This window comes from Salmo salar, chromosome 13, assembly GCF_965601325.2.
Source record: "Salmo salar chromosome 13, fSalSal1, whole genome shotgun sequence".
Taxonomy (NCBI): domain Eukaryota; kingdom Metazoa; phylum Chordata; class Actinopteri; order Salmoniformes; family Salmonidae; genus Salmo; species Salmo salar.
Window position 1 is genome coordinate 76246273 of NC_138303.1, and position 21617 is coordinate 76267889.

Here is a 21617-nt window from a genome sequence, read left to right on the forward strand (position 1 = left end):
TCCACGCAGCCGTCATACTGCTCAGGAAGGAGACGCTTTCTGTCTCCTAGAGATGAACGTACTTTGGTGCTAAAAGTGCAAATCAATCCCAGAACAGCAAAGGACCTTGTGAAGATGCTGGATGAAACAGGTACAAAAGTATATATCCACAGTAAAACAAGTCCTATATCGACATAACCTGAAAGGCTGCTCAGCAAGGAAGAAGCCACTGCTCCAAAACCGCCATAAAAAAGCCAGACTAAGGTTTGCAACTGCACATGAGGACAAAGATGGTACTTTTTGGAGAAATGTCCTCTGGTCTGATGAAACTAAAATAGAACTGTTTGGCCATAATGACCATCAATATGTTTCGAGGAAAAAGGGGGAGGCTTGCAAGCTGAAGAACACCATCCCAACCGTGAAGCACGGGATTGGCAGAGTCATGTTGTGGGTGCACTTCACAAAATAGATGACATCATGAGGTAGAAAAATTATGTGGATATATTGAAGCAACATCTCAAGACATCAGTCAGGAAGCTTGGCCGCAAATAGGTCTTCCAAATGGACAATGACCCCAAGCATACTTCCAAAGTTGTGGCAAAATGGCATAAGGACAACAAAGTCAAGGTATTGGAGTGGCCATCACAAAGCCCTGACCTCAATCCTATAGAAATTTTGTGGGCAGAACTGAGAAAGCGTGTGCGAACAAGGCCTACAAACCTGACTCAGTTACATCATTTCTGTCAGGAGGAATGGGCCAAAATTCACCCAACTTATTGTGGGAAGCTACACAAAATGTTTGACCCATGTTAAACAAATTAAAGGCAATGCTACCAAATACACTCAATTACTATGCAAACTTCTGACCCACTGGGAATGTGATTAAAGAAATAGAAGCTGAAATGAATCACTACTATTATTCTGACATATCACATTCTTAAAATAAAGTGGTGATCCTGACCTAAGACAGGGCATTTTTACTAGGATTAAATATCAGGAATTGTGAAAAACTGAGTTTAAATGTATTTGGCTAAGGTCTATGTAAACTTCCGACTTCAACTGTAGTCAGCTAGTTTAATTCTGTGTAAAATGCTTGAAAGGAAAAGGTATTGATCTCAGATGGTAATCAGCTACCGCCACCAACCATATATATGCAAAGGTTAGTCAATTTATCCGAAATATGTCTGCATATTTGATCTCTAGCTAGCAAGACAGTCTGTTTTGTAGTGCTATTTTGCTGTGGTACTCCTTGGTTACAAGGTAATGAGCTCATTCCAAATATTCCATTTCACGACCACACATTTTCCATAGCTCAACAGATCCAAATTAATTCTAAAACATGTTCAATGTCCTTCGACGTTTGAAACATTTTTGCAGCTGGATGCCACTTGTTACACATTTTGATGTCCAAATTAAAATGTATAACTGAATATCATTGACAGACTCAAGGTAATACATTTTGGAATACTGATTGATATTTCCATGGACTCCTTCCCCTAAAATATTAAAATACAAAACGCAAAATGTAAATGGGGTTGAGATTTCTTTATACATTTGAAAGAAGCCACAATAGTGGAGTTGATGGGCGAAGACAAAATACTACTATACACAATAAATAATTCCATGCATAGTTACGTGGAGCCTACTTTGATATTCCAAATTGCAAACATAAGTGCCATACAAAATATACTGTCGGTCATGATTCTCTCAGAGATCCCTCTCAAACCTACATTGATCCAGCTCAAGATGGTGAAGTCAACTGTTTGAGTAAATATTTCTGATGAGTAACAAACTATTGCTTTGTCAGGCATGATGAAACTTTGATTTTGGAGAGGCCTGGCACCATTTATGTGACTGGACAATATAAATAACCGCAGATTTAGAGATTCAAACCCTGCTCACTTCATATTAGCAACAAAATCCTCGCCCTTCTTGATGGAGCCCTTCAGCTCACCAATGGCATCAGCCACCAGATTCTCCTCAAAGGCTGACAGCTTGCCCAGTCCAAGGTTCTTCTCAATTCCGTGTTTCTAAAAGAATAAAAATATTCCTACTGGTTACAACTTCAGATTATGAACTGTATTCAAGAAAGAAGTGTCCGTCATTCAAAGAGGAACTTGAAAGGGGCAATGCAGTTAAAAACGTGATTTTCCATTAACAAATATATTTATTTCCACACTACGATGTCAAAATAATACAGAAATTGTGAAAATGCCAGGAATTTCTCCTGGTTCAGGTAGGATGGAACTTTTGACCCACATCATGATGCCATAATGTGATCTGATTATAATAGACTAATGTCTGTTCATCTGGGTAAGCGGGTGGGGTCTAGCCCATCCTAACAGCCAATCAGGGCGGTGTATGTAAATATCTTCAAATTTGTTTCCTAACGCCCACAATTTGTTTCCTAACGCCCACAATTTGTTTCCTAACGCCCACAATTTGTTTCCTAACGCCCACAATTTGTTTCCTAACGCCCACAATTTGTTTCCTAACGCCCACAATTTGTTTCCTAACGCCCACAATTTGTTTCCTAACGCCCACAATTTGTTTCCTAACGCCCACAATTTGTTTCCTAACGCCCACAATTTGTTTCCTAACGCCCACACGATCAGACTGAGCATTAAGGGCCAAAAGAGGTTCAGGGATATAAACCATTCAAAATATATGTTTTAATTATTGTCATTAAATAAAAGTGATTAGGCATTGATTTAAAATAAAATTACATATTATGGGGCTTTAAGTACAACATTAATAAGCAAAAGGTGAAATTTCTGTCTCCAAGTTATAAACCTGTTAATAAGGTGGTGCAGGACTTACCCCAAGGAGGAGAGGTGTGGAGAAGTATTTGCATTCGGTCTCTTCTGACCTTACATACGCACACTCTACGACTCCCTCCTTTCCGTTCATGGCGTCCAGGACAGAGAAGGTGAACCTAGCCCCAGCATAGGCCATGGACAATGTAGCAGAGCCTGAACACAAATAGGTTAGCCAGTTAGAGCTCAGAGTGGTTCAAACACAGGATCCCCCCCATTATAGTGAATGAAAAAAATGAAGGGTGCTCAATCTTCGTAAAAATATATTTTTATTATGGTACCAATAACGGCTTCTAATATGTCCCTGAACTGATCTTTTTTTATTTTATGAATCACACACAATTTAGATAATTTAGTTGCCAACGGCAGCCTGCAGTACCCCGGTCAGCCTTCAACTTCAGTTAAAGGCTCTGCATGGTCAATCCATTATGTGCAGTGGCTGTACAGCATTTACTGTGATACGGCCTCTGCAGAAGTCATGGAATTCATAGTTCCTGCACTTCGCAGAGCAGATCTGTTGTGAAGATAGTTGTCAAGGTGTGTGTTTATACAGGACCTCCCACCCCCACCTACCGTCAACCAATCATATCAATGCGGAGCTATACGGAGCCCTCCGCATTGTTACAAAATTTGGGAGGCGCACGGTGATGTGGTACATTGCTCATTTTGGCCTCCTAGAGGCTCCACAATGGTGTCTAACCCTCCGTACGGAGCCTCCGGATCACATTTCCGAAGCAAGAAGAAATTGTCATTTAATCAATGAGGGGGCAGCACTGAGCTAGCCTGCAACATCACTTCCTGGAGTAGCTCAAACTGCGCATGTTGTTTCCATGAGATGCCATCTTAACCGACTTCAATGCGCTATGGAGTCTTCAAATAGGAATGAATGGTGTCACATGATTGATGGCTTTGTTCATTCATATATAAATACACACACACACACACACACACACACACACACACACACACACACACACACACACACACACACACACACACACACACTCATTGGTCAGTCCTCAGGGTAACAAACACTGCCTACCTGCTCCAGCCTTGGCCTTCACAACCTCAGTGCCAGCATCCTGGATCCTAGCAGTCAGAGCAGACAGCTGGTCGGCTGGGAACTCCACTTTGGGTGTTGCCTACAGAGAGACGTGTGGATATGTTATAATAACTCTACCTACATGTACATATTACCTCAACTAACCGGTGCCCCCGCACATTGACTCGTACCGGTACCCCCTGTATATAGCCTCGCTAGTTATTTTACTGCTGCTCTTTAATTGTTACTTATATTTCATATTTTTGGGGGTATTTTTCTTAACTGCATTGTTGGTTAAGGGCTTGTAAGTAAGCATTTCACTGTAAGGTCTACACCTGTTGTATTCGGCACATGTGACAAATCAAATCAATACGGAGTTCAGTGTGTCAAATCAGAGGGCCTGTTGTCCGGACCTCTGGCAGTCTCTATAGGGGTGCCACAGGGTTCAATCCTCAGGCCGACTCTTTCCTCTGTATACATCAATGATGTCGCTCTTGCGGCTGGTGATTCTCTGATCCACCTCTACGCAGACGACACCATTCTGTATACTTCTGGCCCTTCTTTGGACACTGTGTTAACTAACCTCCAGACGAGCTTCAATGCCATACAACTCTCCTTCTGCAGCCTCCAACTGCTCTGAAATGCAAGTAAAACTAAATGTATGCTATTCAATCGATCACTGCCCACACCTACCCACCCATCCAGCATCACTACTCTGGACAGTTCTGACTTTGAATATGTGAACTACTACAAATACCTAGGTGTCTGGTTAGACTGTAAACTCTCCTTCCAGACTCACATTAAGCATCTCCGACCCAAAATTAAATCTAGAATCGGCTTCCTATTTCGCAACAAAGCATCCTTCACTCATGCTGCCAAACATACCCTCGTAAAACTGACTATCCTACCGATCCTTGACTTCGGCGATGTCATTTACAAAATAGCCTCCAACACTCTACTCAGACTGCATCCAATTTGCTATCACAGTGCCATCCGTTTTGTCACCAAAGCCCCATATACTACCCACCACTGCGACCTGTATGCTCTCGTTGGCTGGCCCTCGCTTCATATCCGTCGCCAAACCCACTGGCTCCAGGTCATCTATAAGTCTTTGCTAGGTAAAGCCCCGCCTTATCTCAGCTCACTGGTCACCATAGCAGCACCCACCCGCAGCACGCGCTCCAGCAGGTATATCTCACTGGTCACCCCCAAAGCCAATTCCTCCTCTGGCTGCCTTTCTTTCCAGTTCTCTGCTGCCAATGACTGGAACGAACTGCAAAAATCACTGAAGCTGGAGACTCATATCTCCCTCACTAGGTTTAAGCACCAGCTGTCAGAGCAGCGCACAGATCACTGCACCTGTACATAGCCAATCTGTAAATAGCCCATCCAACTACCTCATCACCATATTATTTATTTTGCTCCTTCGCACCCCAGTTTTGCTACTTGCACAGTCATCTTCTGGACAGCTATCACCCCAGTATTTAATTTGCCATACTGTAATAATTTCACCACTATGGCCCATTTATTGCCTCACCCCCCCTTATCCTACCTCATTTGCACACACTGTATATAAACGTTCTATATTGTATTATTGACTGTATGTTTGTTTATTCCAAACATGTGTAACTCGGTGTTGTTTGTGTCGCACTGCGTTGCTTTATCTTGGCCAGGTCGCAGTTGTAAATGAGAACTTGTTCTAACTTGTTTAGCCTACCTGGTTAAATAAAGGTGAAATAAATACAAAATGTGATACGTGAATAGTTATTCACAGGGAAAGCATTGTTCAGTGAGAACCTTACACTTTTGCTTTTCCAACTGAATTTTTAAATGACCATGAATGAGGAATTTCTTAAAGCCACTGACTAATGACAAATACCTAATCAAGGCCTCCTACTGTAGAACCCTCATTTACTAAAATGAGGGTTGTTACACACTAGAGGGAGCCATAAACACATTTGTCTCCAATAGGGGGGTGGCATATCTGATAGCTCAAATACCAACCGAATGAAATTACATGAAACAGTAGAGAATTGCAAAAGTGTGTCATCTTTGTAATTAGATTAAGATGTAGGCCTATTGATGTCATTGCGAGACAATCATTCAGGTACTGGATTTTTTATTTCTGTGAAAAGGCCCTTAATTCTTACCTGTGAGATGAGAGGAATAATAGTCTTTCCTGCATGACCTCCAATCACTGGTACGTTGACACGTGCTGGGTCAAGGCCCTGCAATAAAAAACACCAAATAGTCAGCCATCTTGCATTGCCAATCATTATACAATGAGTGGATACTAGCTGACTAGCATTTGCTGCTGAACAAAAAAACATCTGTAAGATACAAACAAAACAAGCATTGTTCCGTTCAGGGTGATATCCCTGTGAACTTTGAGATCACTCCTGATGTGTCAAAGGTATAGAGGGTGTGTATAGGGAGCATGAGGAGTGAGGTCCTCAATCCTCTGCAGCTTGAAGATGGATTACTTTCAGCTCTGCAACGAAAGCGTTGGCTCTGACGATGTCCAATGTTGTGACTCCAAACACTCTATTGGGGTTGTAGACTCCATACTTCTTCATGACCTCTGATGTGATGGGAATAGTGGAGTTGACCTATGGATTGGAAACAAAAAACTGTTCCTATGTACACAACCATTATACAATCAATGGCATATTTAAGAATTTACCATTTAACATGCATTCAAACAAGATATTGTATCATTAAAGGGTTAAAGGGCATATTGACTGAAGCATCGAAAGACATTCAGTGAACTAAACAGAGCTGGCATGGAAAATAAATTCCCTTCCAAATGAAAGCCTTGACCTCTATTCCTGAAAGTAAGTATTATCTTCTCTTTGGCAACAACACAAAATGGCTTTTCTCCAACACTAAGGCCTCTAACTCTAGACATCTGAGCTGCTCTAGAGTAATGTGAGTCGTCAGGAGGGTGAGTTAATTTGTGAGGTGTCTGGAGAGGAGGTAGTGGTGTATTTACAGGGTTGGCGATGATGCAGATCATGGCCTCGGGGCAGTTGCGGGCGACGGCATCGGCCAGTGTGGCCACGATGGTGGCATTGGTGTTGAACAGATCATCACGGGTCATGCCTGGAAGAAGTTCACTTTAAAATGTCATGTGCACTTCTCAATTGAAAGAAAAGCATTACATGATGTTCTTCAATATGAATCACATTGTCAACTTGGGTGAACTCACCAGGTTTTCTTGGGACACCAGCAGGGATGACAACAACATCACAGCCTTTCAGTGCAGCGTTCAACTGGTCTGGACCCATGTAACCTAGTGAAGGAATCATGATAGTTAAATGACATCAACCAAACAGACATTTTCACACTCATTTCACTATAGCGTAGCTGATGTCCAGCAGGAAGGTGTCGTACCAGTGACGTGGGCCCTGGTCTCGATGTGGCTGAGGTCAGCTGCCACTCCAGGTGTGTGGGCAATGTCAAAGAGAGACAGTTCACCCACCAGAGGACTGTTCTTTAGGAGTAGTGAGAGAGGCTGGCCAATACCGCCGGATGCACCCAGCACCGCCACCTTCGCATTGTTCTGAGGGGAGAGGAGACAATTTCACTGACTGTCTGTCTATCTATCTATCTATCTATGTTAATGATACTGTTCTGCACATTTTAGAAATCCTGGCTACTAACTGTATTTCTGACATAAAATCACACAGAACCAACATATCTTCTGTGTTTCTGAAGATTTCCAGCACAAACTGTTTTAGATTAGATGTGCATCTATTACCAGCAATAAGATTAAATGAGACAGACTCATTGGTGGTTTTGTAGGATGGGTTCCATTAGATCAAGGGTTATAGTCCAAATTCCATGTAGAACTTTGCAATGCATCTTTGCACAATAAATCCTTGTCATTTGCTGATATCAAACAGGGGACAGACGAACCATTCACCGGAAAATGACGTCTGTATTTTGTAGGCCATAAACCACTTAGACCCACTTCCCGAGAAGCCAGTATTTCAGAGTGGGCGATTCACGGCTCATTAAGCTGTAGAAAGAATGTAAGCCACCCTTATACTTAAGCTCACAGATAATGGTAACGGATTATATTCAAAAGGTTACTTCTTGATCAATGTAAAAGGTTCTGGAATTATACCATTGTGTCCTTTTCAATGCCAACCTTAAGGAACATATTTAACATTGAGTTTGTGTCAAGGATAAAATAAACACACGATTGATGAAACACCTTGCACAGTTTTGCTCAAACAGGTGTAGAAAGGAAACATGGCAATATTTTTAAAGCTATTGTATTGCATATTATCAGTGGTTTTAGTTTATAATCACCTGGGCTAACCATGACTTAAATACCAGGCTACTGTTGTACCTTGTGTGTGTTAAATATGGATACATTAGCTGAAACCTGAATTTGAAAAAAGGGCCTAACTAATCCTAATATCATTCATAAAAACTTGAAATGGGCCATCAGTGATGGTTCACTACCATCATGTCATGAAGGACAAACTCGAGATGATAACTGACAAAACACATGCCTTGCGGACCTTAAAAGTGAAGGAAACGTTTGTTGACCTTATACAGTGCACGCAGCTTTCAACCGTGTACACATCCTTGCCAACAAGCTATAGCTAACTTATACGATATGGCCGGCAACTATCACTCGTTTTAAACAATATGGACCATTCTGCGGTGGCTCAACTAGTACAGTGTGTATCTATGACATTGCAAGTTATAGATAGTTAGCTGGTTGTCTAAATAACTATTCTGACAAGCTAGATGGCATCCATGCTAGCTAGTAGGTAGCTAACTAATGACAACGTTAGTCACGTTACGCTAACTATCTCTCTGGCTGACAAAATTATTTATTTTGAAATTATATATATTATTATTAATTACCTGTGAGGTGGTGGTTAAGCTTCTGTTAGCAATGCAAAGTGTGGGTCGTGCAATGCGGGAAAACATGTTGTCTAACTTTATACCAAAAATAAATTTGCTTGTCCTCTCAGTGACTCCAACGTCCTCTACCTCGGTGCGCGGTCGAGACAGAAAGCTTTCAAAAGCGAGCTACCTACCATAACTATCGGGGACAGCCTACTTCCTGCTCCATATGCAGTTTGATTGGTTAAGATATGTAAAGGTAAATTTGTGATTGGGCAAAGCAATATCAGTCATGCGTCATGACGTGGAAGGTCAAAAGTGGTCCATTATCTTTAGTGCGGTATTTATTGGAGTGTATATTCAATCCTTTGCAAACAGACTTTATAGTATGTTGCCTGTAAAAAAAAATATTTGCCAATGTTTTTTAGAACCCAATACATACGGTCCCATCTTTACCACATTCTTGTCGGGATAAGTGTTTTATATCTCCGATGCACATGCCAGAAAGGTTAGGAGTGACAGATGTGAACTGATGTCAACTTTTTTTAAATCTCAAAGAAATCCATTATTAATTTGTTTTAGGCAGGTCCTAAACATTATAAGACTAATAAAATGTATTTTCAAAATAATATAATGGTTTAAGGTTTAATTATGTTACTGGTCTGTGCTGGCTATAGGCTGCCATGCACATGAAATCAATAGTTAGTTTGTTCATTAAAACAGAAAAAACACTTAGGCTACCCTGGTCACAGTCAAAACACATATTTTATAGTAGCCTATGAATATAATGAAATATAACCCACACAACTTGCGTCAAGGCAACTTGTGGATCCGCAGTCATAAAAAAAGTTACATTTTGAAACAGAGCCCAAAGCAAACCCATGCATTTTTGAGCCACGTTTCATCTCTTTCCTACCCTTACTCCGCATTGTTAGGGAGCAGGCGTAGAGTCTCAGATCTTCATCATGATACAGATAGAAAATAAAAGCAATCTATATTTTCAAAAGCATGAAAGTCTCATGTTCATATTTCACAACTTCCGCAGGATTTTGGAGTTGCCTGTACGCGATCGAGCAAAATAATAGGCCTACACTTGATTTAGGCTACATTATTGCATGCTACATTTTCTGATCAGTTATAGATGAGCAAACAAATATATGAGCTATACCACCTCCACTTATTTGCCCAGCGAGAGAATTAACCAAATATACAGATGGAGATTCAGTGAAACAAAATCACATTGATTGATTAAGACAAGGCACAGGCTTTTGGTCAGGAGTAGGCCTAGGCTACTAAACAACTGCGAGAGAAGAGCAAAATAAATCACATGTTAAGCTACATAACATGCTATCAAATGTTCTGATCAGTGCTAATAAATGAGCCAACTAGACAAGATGATCATTAGCAGCCCTCACCTCAGCTTAGCTAACTTTTCCACACCCTAATTGTAGCCTAACCAATATCCAAATGGAGATTCAGTGAAAACGAAATGGCGATGAACGATGACCACAAGCACGTAAGCTATTGCTTCAAATGTATTATAACAATTGGATGACTTTGGGAATTTCAGTAAGAAAATGTGATGCCTTCAATTGCATTAGCCTACTTTGTTCCAATATTTTCATCATTCAGTGATATTTATTCCCACAGTAATTCTTTAAGGATCCATCCAGTTATGGTTAAGAAAACAGGGCATGTGGTGGGCTATGCAAAGAGATGGGTAAAGTGACCTGCCTCACAAAGTTTAGAACTGCCAGGAGGATAGTAGTAACTGGGGATGCCTACCACAGCCAGGTCATTCAAGATTGATGTCGAAATTGGACGTCTATCCATTTCTGAAGTATGTCGGGAAATGCCTTCAAAACCGACCACTAGGGGGCAACAGTGAGCACTATTTCCATCAAGTAGGCTTGGGTTTTATTGATGTGGATGGTGGCTGGGCGTAATCCCATGACACTGGATCAGGCAAAGTGACTGGGAATATTGTTGAAAACAAACAGTGTAGTTATTCCCACGTAAGGTTATTCCCAAACAAGCAAAATGTCAGTACAGAGACAAAGTGGAGTCGCAATTCAACGGCTCAGACACGAGACATATGTGGCAGGGTCTACAGATAATCACGGATTACAAAGGGAAAACCAGCCATCTCGCGGACACCAATATCTTGCTCCCGGACAAGCTAAACACCTTCTTCACCCGCTTTGAGGATAACATAGTGCCAACGATGCAGCCTGCTCTCAAGTACTGTGGGCTCTCATACTCCGTGGCCAACGTGAGTAAGACATTTAAGGGTGTTAACCCTCGCAAGGCTACCGACCCAGACGGCATCCCAAGCCGCATCCTCAGAGCATGCGCAGACCAACTGGCTGGAGTGTTTACGGACATATTCAATCTCTCCCTATCCCAGTCTGTTGTCCCCACATGCTTTAAGATGGCTACCATTGTTCCTGTACCCAAGAAGACAAAGATAACTGAACTAAGTGACTACCGCCCCGTAGCACTCACTTCTGTCACAATGAAGTGCTTGGAGAGACTTGTCAAGAATCATATCACCTCCACCTTATCGGCCACTCTAGACCCACTTCAGTTTGCATAGCGTCCCAAGAGGTCCACAGACGACGCAATCGCCATCACACTCCACACTGCCCTATCCCATCTGGACAGAAGGAATACCTATGTTCATTGAGTACAGCTCAGCATTCAACACAATAATACCCTCCAAGCTCATTATCAAGCTGGAGGCCCTGGGTCTCAACCTAAACCAGGTGGTGGGAAACAACATTTACACTTCGCTGACCCTCAACACTGGGGCCCCACAAGGGTGCATGCTCAGCCCCCTCCTGTACTCCCTGTTCACCCACGACTGCAGACGACACAACAGTAGAGTGCTTGACTACCAACAACGACGAGACAGCCTACAAGGAGGAGGTGAGGTCACTCCGAGTGTGGTGTCAGGAAAACAACCTCACTCAACTTCAACAAAACAAAGGAGATGATTGTGGACTTCAGGAAACAGCAGAGGGAGCATCCCCCTATCCACATCGAAGGGACAGCAGTGCAGAAGGTGAAAAGCTTCAAGTTCCACGGCGTACACATCACAGACAAACTGAAATGTTCCACTCACACAGCCAGTGTGGTGAAGAAAGCGCAACAGCCTTCTTCAACAGCCTGCAGGAGGCTGAAGAAATGTGGCTTGTCACCAAAACCCCTGACAAACTTTTACAGATGTACAATCGAGAGCATCCTGTCGGACTGTATCACAGCCTGGTACGGCAACTGCACCGCCCTCAACCGCAAGGCTCTCCAGAAGGTGGTATGGTCTGCACAACACATCACCGGGGGCAAACTACCTGCCCTCCAGGACACCTACAGCACCCGATGTCACAGGAAGGCCAAAAAGATCATCAAGGACATCAACCACCCGAGCCACTGACTGTTCACACCGTTACCATCCAGAAGGCGAGGTCAGTACAGGTGCATCAAAGCTGGGACAGAGAGACAGGAGAACATCTTCTATCTCAAGGCCATCAGACTGCTAAAGAGCAATCACTAACTCAGAGAGGTTGCTGCCTACATTGAGAACCAATCACTGGCCACTTTAATAAATGGATCTCTAGTCACTTTATACAATGCACTCTAAATAATGCCACTTTAATCATGTTTACATATCTTACATTACTCATATCACATGTGTATACTGTATTTTATACCATCTATTGCACCTTGCCTATGCCGCTCGGCCATCTCTCATAGATATACTGACATGTACATATTCTCATTCACCCCTTTAGATTTGTGTGTATTATGTAGTTGTTGGGGAATTGTTAGATATTACTGCACTGTCGGAACTAGAAGCACAAGCATTTGCTACACTCGCATTAACATCTGCTAACCATGTGTATGTGACAAACAAAATGTGATTTGATGAGGTTGAAGCAATTGTCCGTAGAACTCAGAGACAGGATTATGTAGAGGAACAGATCTAGGGAAGGGTACCAAAAAATGTCTGCAGCATCGAAGGTTCCCTAGAACAAAGTGGCCACCATCATTCTTAAATGGAAGAAGTTTGGAGCTACCAAGACTCTTCCAAGAGCTGGCCGCCCGGCCAAACTGAGCAATCAGGGGAGAAGGGCCTTGGTCAGGGAGGTGACCAAGAACCCGATGGTCACTCTCACAGAGCTCCAGAGTTCCTCTGTGACTAGTCAGGATCGAGGGAGAGATGAATGGAGCAAAGTACAGAGAGATCCTTGATGAAAACCTGCTCCAGAGCGCTCAGGACCTCAGAATGGAGCCAAGGTTCACCTTCCAACAGGACAACAACCCTAAGCACACAGCCAAGACAATCCAGGAGTGGCTTCAGGACAAGTCTCTGAATGTCCTTGAGTGGCCCAGCCAGAGCCCGGACCTGAACCCGGTCGAACATCTCTGGAGAGACATGAAAATAGCTGTGCAGCGACACTCCCAATCCAACCTGACAGAGCTTGAGAGGATCTGCAGAGAAATATGGTAGAAACTCCACAAATACAGGTGTGCAAAGCTTGTCGCGTCATACCCAAGAAGATTGGGGCTGCCAAAGGTGCTTCAAGAAAGTACTGAGTAAAGGGTCTGAATACTTTTGTAAATGTGATATTTTAGGTTTAAAAAAGTGTCATTGTGGGGTATTGTGTGTAGATTGATGAGGGGGGAAAAAATTATAATACATTTTAAAATAAGGCTGTAACATAACAAAATGTGTAAAGTCAAGGGATCTGAATACTTTCTAAATGCACTGTATATGTTAGATGTTATTGAATTTCCAAAGCTAATCAATGTTAAATTATTATTAAAACTTACGCTAGCTCCTTGTCCTGTCTGTGGTTTCTCTGACAGCAATATATATAACTAGAACTGCCTAGATAGCTAGCTAGATTATTTCTAGCAAAAATATTATCATATTTTTCCCTGCAGTGGATCCTTCTAGTTTAGAGCCTCAACCTCCTATGGATAGACCCCAGCCAATGTAAGTTTGTATTTTGTGTCATTTAGCTAACTAGTTCCCAATTAAATTAAAATGTGTTCATGAACATCAATCCCTAATTCTTCATCTTGTGTGGAGTTTGTTCCCTGACTTTCTGTCTCTGCATTATACACAGGGTAACTGTCAACTTAGTCTAAAATTGGACAAGGTGAACAAATCTGCATTGTAAGTATCAATTTGATGTTTAACCTCTTATGGCTAGGGGGCAGTATTTTCACGGCTGGATAAAAAACGTACCCGATTTAATCTGGTTACTAATCCTACCCAGTAACTAGAATATGCATATACTTATTATATATGGATAGAAAACACCCTAAAGTTTCTAAAACTGTTTGAATGGTGTCTGTGAGTATAACAGAACTCAAATGGCAGGTCAAAACCTGAGAGATTCCTTTACAGGAAGTGGCCTGTCTGACCATTTCTGGAACTTCTTTGCCATCTCTATCTTTTACTAAGGATCTCTGCTCTAACGTGACACTTCCTACGTCGTCCATAGGCGCTCAGAGCCCGGGAAAAACCTGAATGTCGTCATCCCAGCCCCAGGCTGAAACACATTATCGCCTTTCTCAAGTGGCCGATCAAGGGACTGTGGGCTTAGGCGCGAGCCCTGGCCGCCCCCGTCTTTGTGATTTTTTCCTCTGTTTGCCGAAAAGGAGATTCCCGGTCAGAATATTATCGCTTTTCTACGAGAAAAATGGCATAAAAATTGATTTTAAACTGCGGTTGACATGCTTCGAAGTACGGTAATGGAATATTTAGAATTTTTTTGTCACGAATTGCGCCATGCGCACGACCCTTCTTTACCATTTCGGATAGTGTCTGGAACGCACGAACAAAACGCCGCTATTCGGATATAACGATGGATTATTTTGGACCAAACCAACATTTGTTATTGAAGTAGCAGTCCTGGGAGTGCATTCTGACGAAGACAACAAAGGTAATGAAACTTTTGTAATAGTAAATCGGAGTTTGATCAGGGCTAAACTTGGTCGGTGTCTAAATGGCTAGCCGTGATGGCTGGGCTATCTACTGAGAATATTGCAAAATGTGCTTTCACCAAAAAGCTATTTTAAAATCGGACATATCGAGTGCATAGAGGAGTTCTGTATCTATAATTCTTAAAATAATTGTTATGTTTTTTGTGAACGTTTATCGTGAGTAATTTAGTAAATTCACCGGATGTTTGCGGGGGTATGCTAGTTCTGAACGTCACATGCTAATGTAAAAAGCTGGTTTTTGATATAAATATGAACTTGATTGAACAAAACATGCATGCATTGTATAACATAATGTCCTAGGGTTGTCATCTGATGAAGATCATCAAAGGTTAGTGCTGCATTTAGCTGTGGTTTTGTTTTTTTGTGACATTATATGCTAGCTTGAAAAATGGGTGTCTGATTATTTCTGGCTGGGTACTCTGCTGACATAATCTAATGTTTTGCTTTCGCTGTAAAGCCTTTTTGAAATCGGACAGTGTGGTTAGATAAAGGAGAGTCTTGTCTTTAAAATGCTGTGAAATAGTCATATGTTTGAAAAATGTAAGTTTTTGTATTTTTTAGGAATTTGTAATTCGCGCCACGCCTATCATTGGATATTGGAGCAGGTGTTCCCCTAGCGGAACGTCTAGATGTAAGTTAAAGACCTTATTTTCAAATACAGATACAGTTGAAGTCGGAAGTTTACATACACCTGAGCCAAATACATTAAACTCCGTTTTTCACAATTCCTGACATTTAATCAGAGTAAAAATTCCCTGTCTTAGGTCAGTTAGGATCACCACTTTTTTTTAAGAATGTGAAATTTCAGAATAATAGTTGAGAGAATGATTTATTTCAGCTTTTATTTATTTCATCACATTCCCAGTGGGTCAGAAGTTTACATACACTCAATTAGTATTTGGTAGCATTGCCTTTAAATTGTTTAACTTGGATCAACCATTTCGTGTAGACTTCCACAAGCTTCCCACAATAAGTTGGATGAATTTTGGCCCATTCCTCCTGACAGAGCTGGTGTAACTGAGTCAGGTTTGTAGGCCTCCTTCTTCGCACACGCTTTTTCAGTTCTGCCCACAAATTTTCTATAGTATTGAGGCCAGGGCTTTGTGATGGCCACTCCAATACCTTGACTTTGTTGTCGTTAAGCCATTTTGCCACAACTTTGGAAGTATGCTTGGGGTCATTGTCCATTTGGAAAACCCATTTGCGAACAAGCTTCAACTTCCTGACTGATGTCTTGAGATGTTGCTTCAATATATCCACATACTTTTTCTACCTCATGATGCCACCTATTTTGTGAAGTGCACCAGTCCCTCCTGCAGCAAAGCACCCCCACAACATGATGCTGCCACCCTCGTGTCTCACGGTTGGGATGGTGTTCTTTGGCTTGCAAGCCTCAGTTGGTATCAAGGGACCTATCATGTGCCATAAAAACATTCCCCACAGCATTACACCACCGCCACCATCCTGTACCGTTGACACCAGACAGGAAGGGGCCATGGACTCATGCTGCTTACACCAAATCCTGACTCTGCCGTCAGCATGACGCAACAAGAACTGGGATTCGTTGGACCAGGCAATGCTTTTCCACTCCTAAATTGTCCAATGTTGGTGATCGTGTGCCCACTGGAGTTACTTCTTGTTTGTAGCTGATAGGAGCGGAACCCGGTGTGGTCATCTGCTGCAATAGTCCATCTGTGACAAGGACCGTCGTTCCAAGATGCCATTCTACACACCACTGTTGTACTGTGCTTGAATTTGCCTGTGTCACGACTTCCGCCGAAGTCGGTCCCTCTCCTTGTTCGGGCGGCGTTCGGCGGTCGACGTCACCAGCTTTCTAGCCACCGCCACTCACCCAGAGCCCCCTGTTGCTCACATGTATGTGTTTATTTCATTTCCTGAGTTTTCCCCGCATTCCCAGCATATGGCGCTAGTAGATTCAGGCGCAGCTGGGAATTTTATTGACCGTTCATTTGCTCATAGTTTAGGGATTCCCCTTGTTCCTGTGGATATGCCCTTCCCTGTGCAAGCCCTAGATAGTCGACCATTAGGGTCAGGGCTGATTAGGGAAGCCACCGCTCCACTTGACATGGTTATGCAGGAGGGTCATAAGGAGAGAATCAGTCTCTTCCTTATTGATTCTCCTGCGTTTCCCGTGGTGCTGGGCTTACCCTGGTTGGTCTGTCATGACCCCACTATTTCGTGGCAACAGAGGGCTCTCAAGGGGTGGTCACGAGAGTGCTCAGGGAGGTGTGTGGGGGTTTCCATTGGTGCAACTATGGTGGAAAGCCCAGACCAGGTCTCCACCGTGCGCATCCCCTCAAAATATGCCGATTTGACTCTCTACTTCTGTAAGAAAAGGGTGACTAAATTAACACCTCATCGACGGGGAGATTGTGCGATAAATCTCCTGGTAGACGCAGCACTTCCCAGGAGTCACGTGTATCCTCTGTAACAGGAGGAGACGGCGGCTATGGAAACATATGTCGCCGAATCCCTGGGGCAGGGATACATTCGGCCCTCCACTTCACCTGCCTCCTCGAGTTTCTTTTTTGTGAAGAAGAAGGATGGGGGTCTGCGCCCGTGTATTGACTATCGAGGAATCAATCAGATCAATGTGAGGTACAGCTACCCGCTTCCTCTCATCGCCAGTGCGATCGAGTCAATGCACGGGGCGTGCTTCTTCACAAAATTGGATCTCAGGAGCACTTACAACCTGGTGCATATCCGGGAGGGAGACGAGTGGAAGACGGCATTTAGTACCACCTCAGGGCACTATGAGCACCTCGTCAGGCCGTACGGGTTGATGAATGCTCCAACAGTCTTCCAGGCCTTTGTTGACGAGATTTTCCGGGACCTGCACGGGCAGGATGTAGTGGTGTATATCGACGACATTCTGATGTACTCCGCTGCACGCGCCGAGCATGTGTCCCTGGTGAGCAGGTTGCTTGGTCGACTGTTGGAGCATGACCTGTACATCAAGGCTGAGAAATGTCTGTTCTTCCAACAGTCTGTCTCCTTCTTAGAGTACCGCATTTCCACGTCAGGGGTGGAGATGGAGAGTGACCACATTTCAGCTGTGCGTAATTGGTCGACTCCCACCACGGTAAAGGAAGTGCAGTGGTTTCTGGGGTTTGCCAACTACTACCGGAGGTTTATCCGGGGTTTTGGCCAGGTAGCAGCTCCCATTACCTCACTACTGAAGGGGGGACCGGTGCGGCTGCAGTGGTCGGCTGAGGCGGACAGGGCTTTTGGTCACCTAAAGGCTCTGTTTACCTCGGCTCCCATGCTGGCTCATCCGGATCCCTCTTTGGCGTTCATAGGGGAGGTGGATGCGTCCGAGGCTGGTATAGGAGCCGTGCTCTCTCAGTGCTCGGGCACACCACCAATGCACCACTCCTGTGCTTTCTTTTCGAAGAAGCTCAGCCCGGCGGAGCAAAACTATGATGTGGGGGACCGGGAGCTGTTGGCTGTTGTCAAGGGTCTGAAGGCGTGGAGACATTGGCTTGAGGGGGCTAAACACCCTTTTCTCATCTGGACTGACCACCGCAATCAGGAGTACATCCGGGCGGCGAGGAGACTGAACCCTCGCCAGGCAAGGTGGGCTGTATTCTTTACCCGTTTTGTTTTTACTCTATCCTACAGCCCAGGTTCCCAGAACGCTAAGGCAGACGCACTGTCCCGGATGTATGACACAGAGGAGCGGTCCATGGATCACACTCCCATACTTCCAGCCTCTTGCCTGGTGGCACCGGTGGTGTGGGAGCTGGACGCGGACATTGAGCGGGCGTTACGCACAGAGCCCACTCCCCCCAGTGTCCAGATGGGCGCCTGTACGTTCTGTCTGCTGTCCGCGACCGTTTGATCTAGTGGCCCATACGTCACCCTCCTCTGGTCATCCTGGCATCGGTCAGATGGTGCATTGCCTTAGTGGGAAGTACTGGTGGCCCACCTTGGCCAAGGACGTGAGGGTTTATGTTTCCTCCTGCTCGGTGTGCGCCCAGTGCAAGGCTCCCAGGCACCTGCCCAGAGGGAAATTACAACTCCTACCCATTCCACAATGGCCGTGGTCGCACCTGTGGGTGGACTTCCTGACGGATCTTCCTCCCTCACAGGGCAACACCACAATCCTGGTCGTTGTGGATCACTTTTCTAAGTCCTGCCATCTCCTCCCTTTGCCCGGTCTCCCTACGGCCCTACAGACTGCGGAGGCCCTGTTCACTCACGTCTTCTGGCACTACGGGGTGCCTGAGGACATAGTCTCTGATCGGGGTCCTCGGTTCACGTCCAGGGTCTGGAGAGCGGTCATGGAACGTCTGGGGGTCTCGGTCAGCCTTACCTCAGGTTTTCACCCCGAGAGTAACGGGCAGGTGGAGAGAGTAAATCAGGATGTGGATAGGTTTCTGCGGTCATATTGCCAGGACCGGCCAGGGGAGTGGGCGACGTTCATCCCCTGGGCAGAGATGGCCCAAAACTCACGCCGCCACTCCTCCACTAACCTCTCTCCTTTCCAGTGCGTACTGGGGTATCAGCCGGTTCTGGCACCGTGGCATCAGAGTCAGATCGAGGCTCCTGCTGTGGACGAATGGTTCAAGCACTCGGAGGAGACCTGGGACGCCCCCCATGTGCACCTACAATAGGCCGTGAGGCGGCAAAAAGCGAGCGCTGACCATCACCGCAGCGAGGCCCCGGTGTTTGCACAGGGGGACAGGGTCTGGCTCTTGACCCAAAACCTGCCCCTCCACCTGCTCTTCCGGAAGCTGGGTCCGCGGTTTGTGGGGCCATTTAAAGTCCTGAGGAGACTGAACGAGGTATGCTATAGATTACAGCTTCCCCCCCTGATTATCGCATTAATCCCTCGTTCCATGTGTCTCTCCTCAGGCCGGTGGTGGCTGGGCCACTCCAGGAAGCTGAGGTGCGGGAGGTTCCTCCACCCCCTCTGGACATCGAGGGGGCCCCGGCGTATGCTGTTCGAGCCATCCTGGACTCGAGGCATCGGGCGAGGGGCCTTCAGTACCTCGTGGAGTGGGAGGGGTACGGTCCGGAGGAGAGATGCTGGGTGCTGGGCGAGGATGTCCTGTACCCTTCGTTGCTGCGGGATTTCCACCGTCTCCATCCGGATCGCCCTGCGCCTCGTCCTCCGGGTCGTCCCCGAGGTCGGTGTCAGCGCGCAGCTGGAGCCGCGCGTCAAGGGGGGGGTACTGTCATGACTTCCGCCGAAGTCGGTCCCTCTCCTTGTTCGGGCAGCGTTCGGCCATCTATTTTGTGAAGTGCACCAGTCCCTCCTGCAGCAAAGCAACCCCACAACATGATGTTGCCACCCCCGTGCCTCACGGTTGGGATGGTCTTCTTTGGCTTGCAAGCCTCAGTTGGTATCAAGGGACCTTTCATGTGCCATAAAAACATTCCCCACAGCATTACACCACCGCCACCATCCTGTACTGTTGACACCAGACAGGAAGGGGCCATGGACTCTGCCGTCAGCATGACGCAACAAGAACTGGGATTCGTTGGACCAGGCAATGCTTTTCCACTCCTAAATTGTCCAATGTTGGTGATCGTGTGCCCACTGGAGTTACTTCTTCTTGTTTTTAGCTGATAGGAGCGGAACCCGGTGTGGTCATCTGCTGCAATAGTCCATCTGTGACAAGGACCGTCGTTCCAAGATGCCATTCTACACACCACTGTTGTACTGTGCTTGAATTTGCCTGTGTCACGACTTCCGCCGAAGTCGGTCCCTCTCCTTGTTCGGGCGGCGTTCGGCGGTCGACGTCACCAGCTTTCTAGCCACCGCCGATCCACTTTTCATTTTCCATTTGTTCTGTCTTTGTCTTATCACACCTGGCTTCACTCACCAATCACTTGTTTATTATTTAACCCTCTGTTCCCCATGTTGTATTTGTGAGTGATTGTTATTTGTTACGTGGATGATTGTCAGGCGTTGCACTTTTGTTATGACCGTGTTTTTGGCACTTGTATGTGTTATGTGCTGTCATTTGGTAACCGGTATTAAAGTGCACCTGTTTATTATACTCCGCTCTCCTGCACTTGACTTCGCCTCCCATATACACACATTACAGCCTGCTTGTGGCCAGCCTGTTAGCGTGCACGATTCTTGCCATTCTCTTTCGACCACTCATTAACTAGCTGTTTTCGCCCACAGGATTGCCGCTGACTGGATGTTTTTTGTTTGTTGCACCATTTTCGGTAAACCTTAGACACTGTCATGCTTGAAAAGCCTAGGAGACCGGCTGTTTCTATGCTACTGGAACCTGCGTGCCTGTCACTGACGATGATACCAAGCTTAAAGTCGCTTAGGTCACTCGTTTTGCCCATTTTAACGTTCAATCAAACAGTAACTGAATGCTTTGATGCCTGTCTGTCTGCTTTATATAGCAAGCCACGGCCACATGACTCACTGTCTGTAGGAGCAAACCATTTTCGTGAACTGGGTGGTGTACTTAATAAACTGGCCCCTGAGTGTATTTTGCTAGATACCACAGCATGCAAAATACACTATTCCAAAAACATGCATCCTGTTTGCAATAAGGCACTAAAGTAAAACTGCAAAAATAAATGAATTGTATTTCCTGAATGCAAAGCGTTATGTTTGGGGCAAATCCATCACTAAGTACCACTCTTCATTATTTTCAAGCATGGTAGTGGCTGCATCATGTTATGGGTATGCTTATCATTGGCAAAGACTAGGGAGATTTTTTTACGATAAAAATAAACAAAATAGAGCTAAGCACAGGCAAAATTCTAGAACAGGGGTGTCAAACTCATTCCATGGAGGGCCTGGTGTCACCAGGTTTTTGATTTTTCCTTTCAATTAAGACCTAGACAACCAGTTGTGGGGAGTTCCTTACTAATTAGTGACCTTAATACATCAATCAAGTACA

General features: G+C 44.8%; 1 protein-coding gene across 1 annotated transcript; it reads right to left on the reverse strand.

The window, feature by feature from the left end:
• Positions 1-1509: 1509 nt before the first annotated feature.
• On the reverse strand, positions 1510-8849 carry LOC100194641 (malate dehydrogenase 2-2, NAD (mitochondrial)). The gene is made up of 9 exons (NM_001139726.1): positions 8722-8849; positions 7231-7399; positions 7046-7129; positions 6830-6939; positions 6321-6446; positions 5988-6065; positions 3838-3937; positions 2800-2951; positions 1510-2009 (listed from the first exon to the last, which is right to left on the reverse strand). The coding sequence occupies exons 1-9, from the start codon at positions 8785-8787 to the stop codon at positions 1878-1880; spliced, it is 1017 nt and encodes a 338-aa protein (NP_001133198.1). The 5' UTR covers positions 8788-8849; the 3' UTR covers positions 1510-1877.
• Between the last annotated feature and the right edge of the window lie 12768 nt (positions 8850-21617).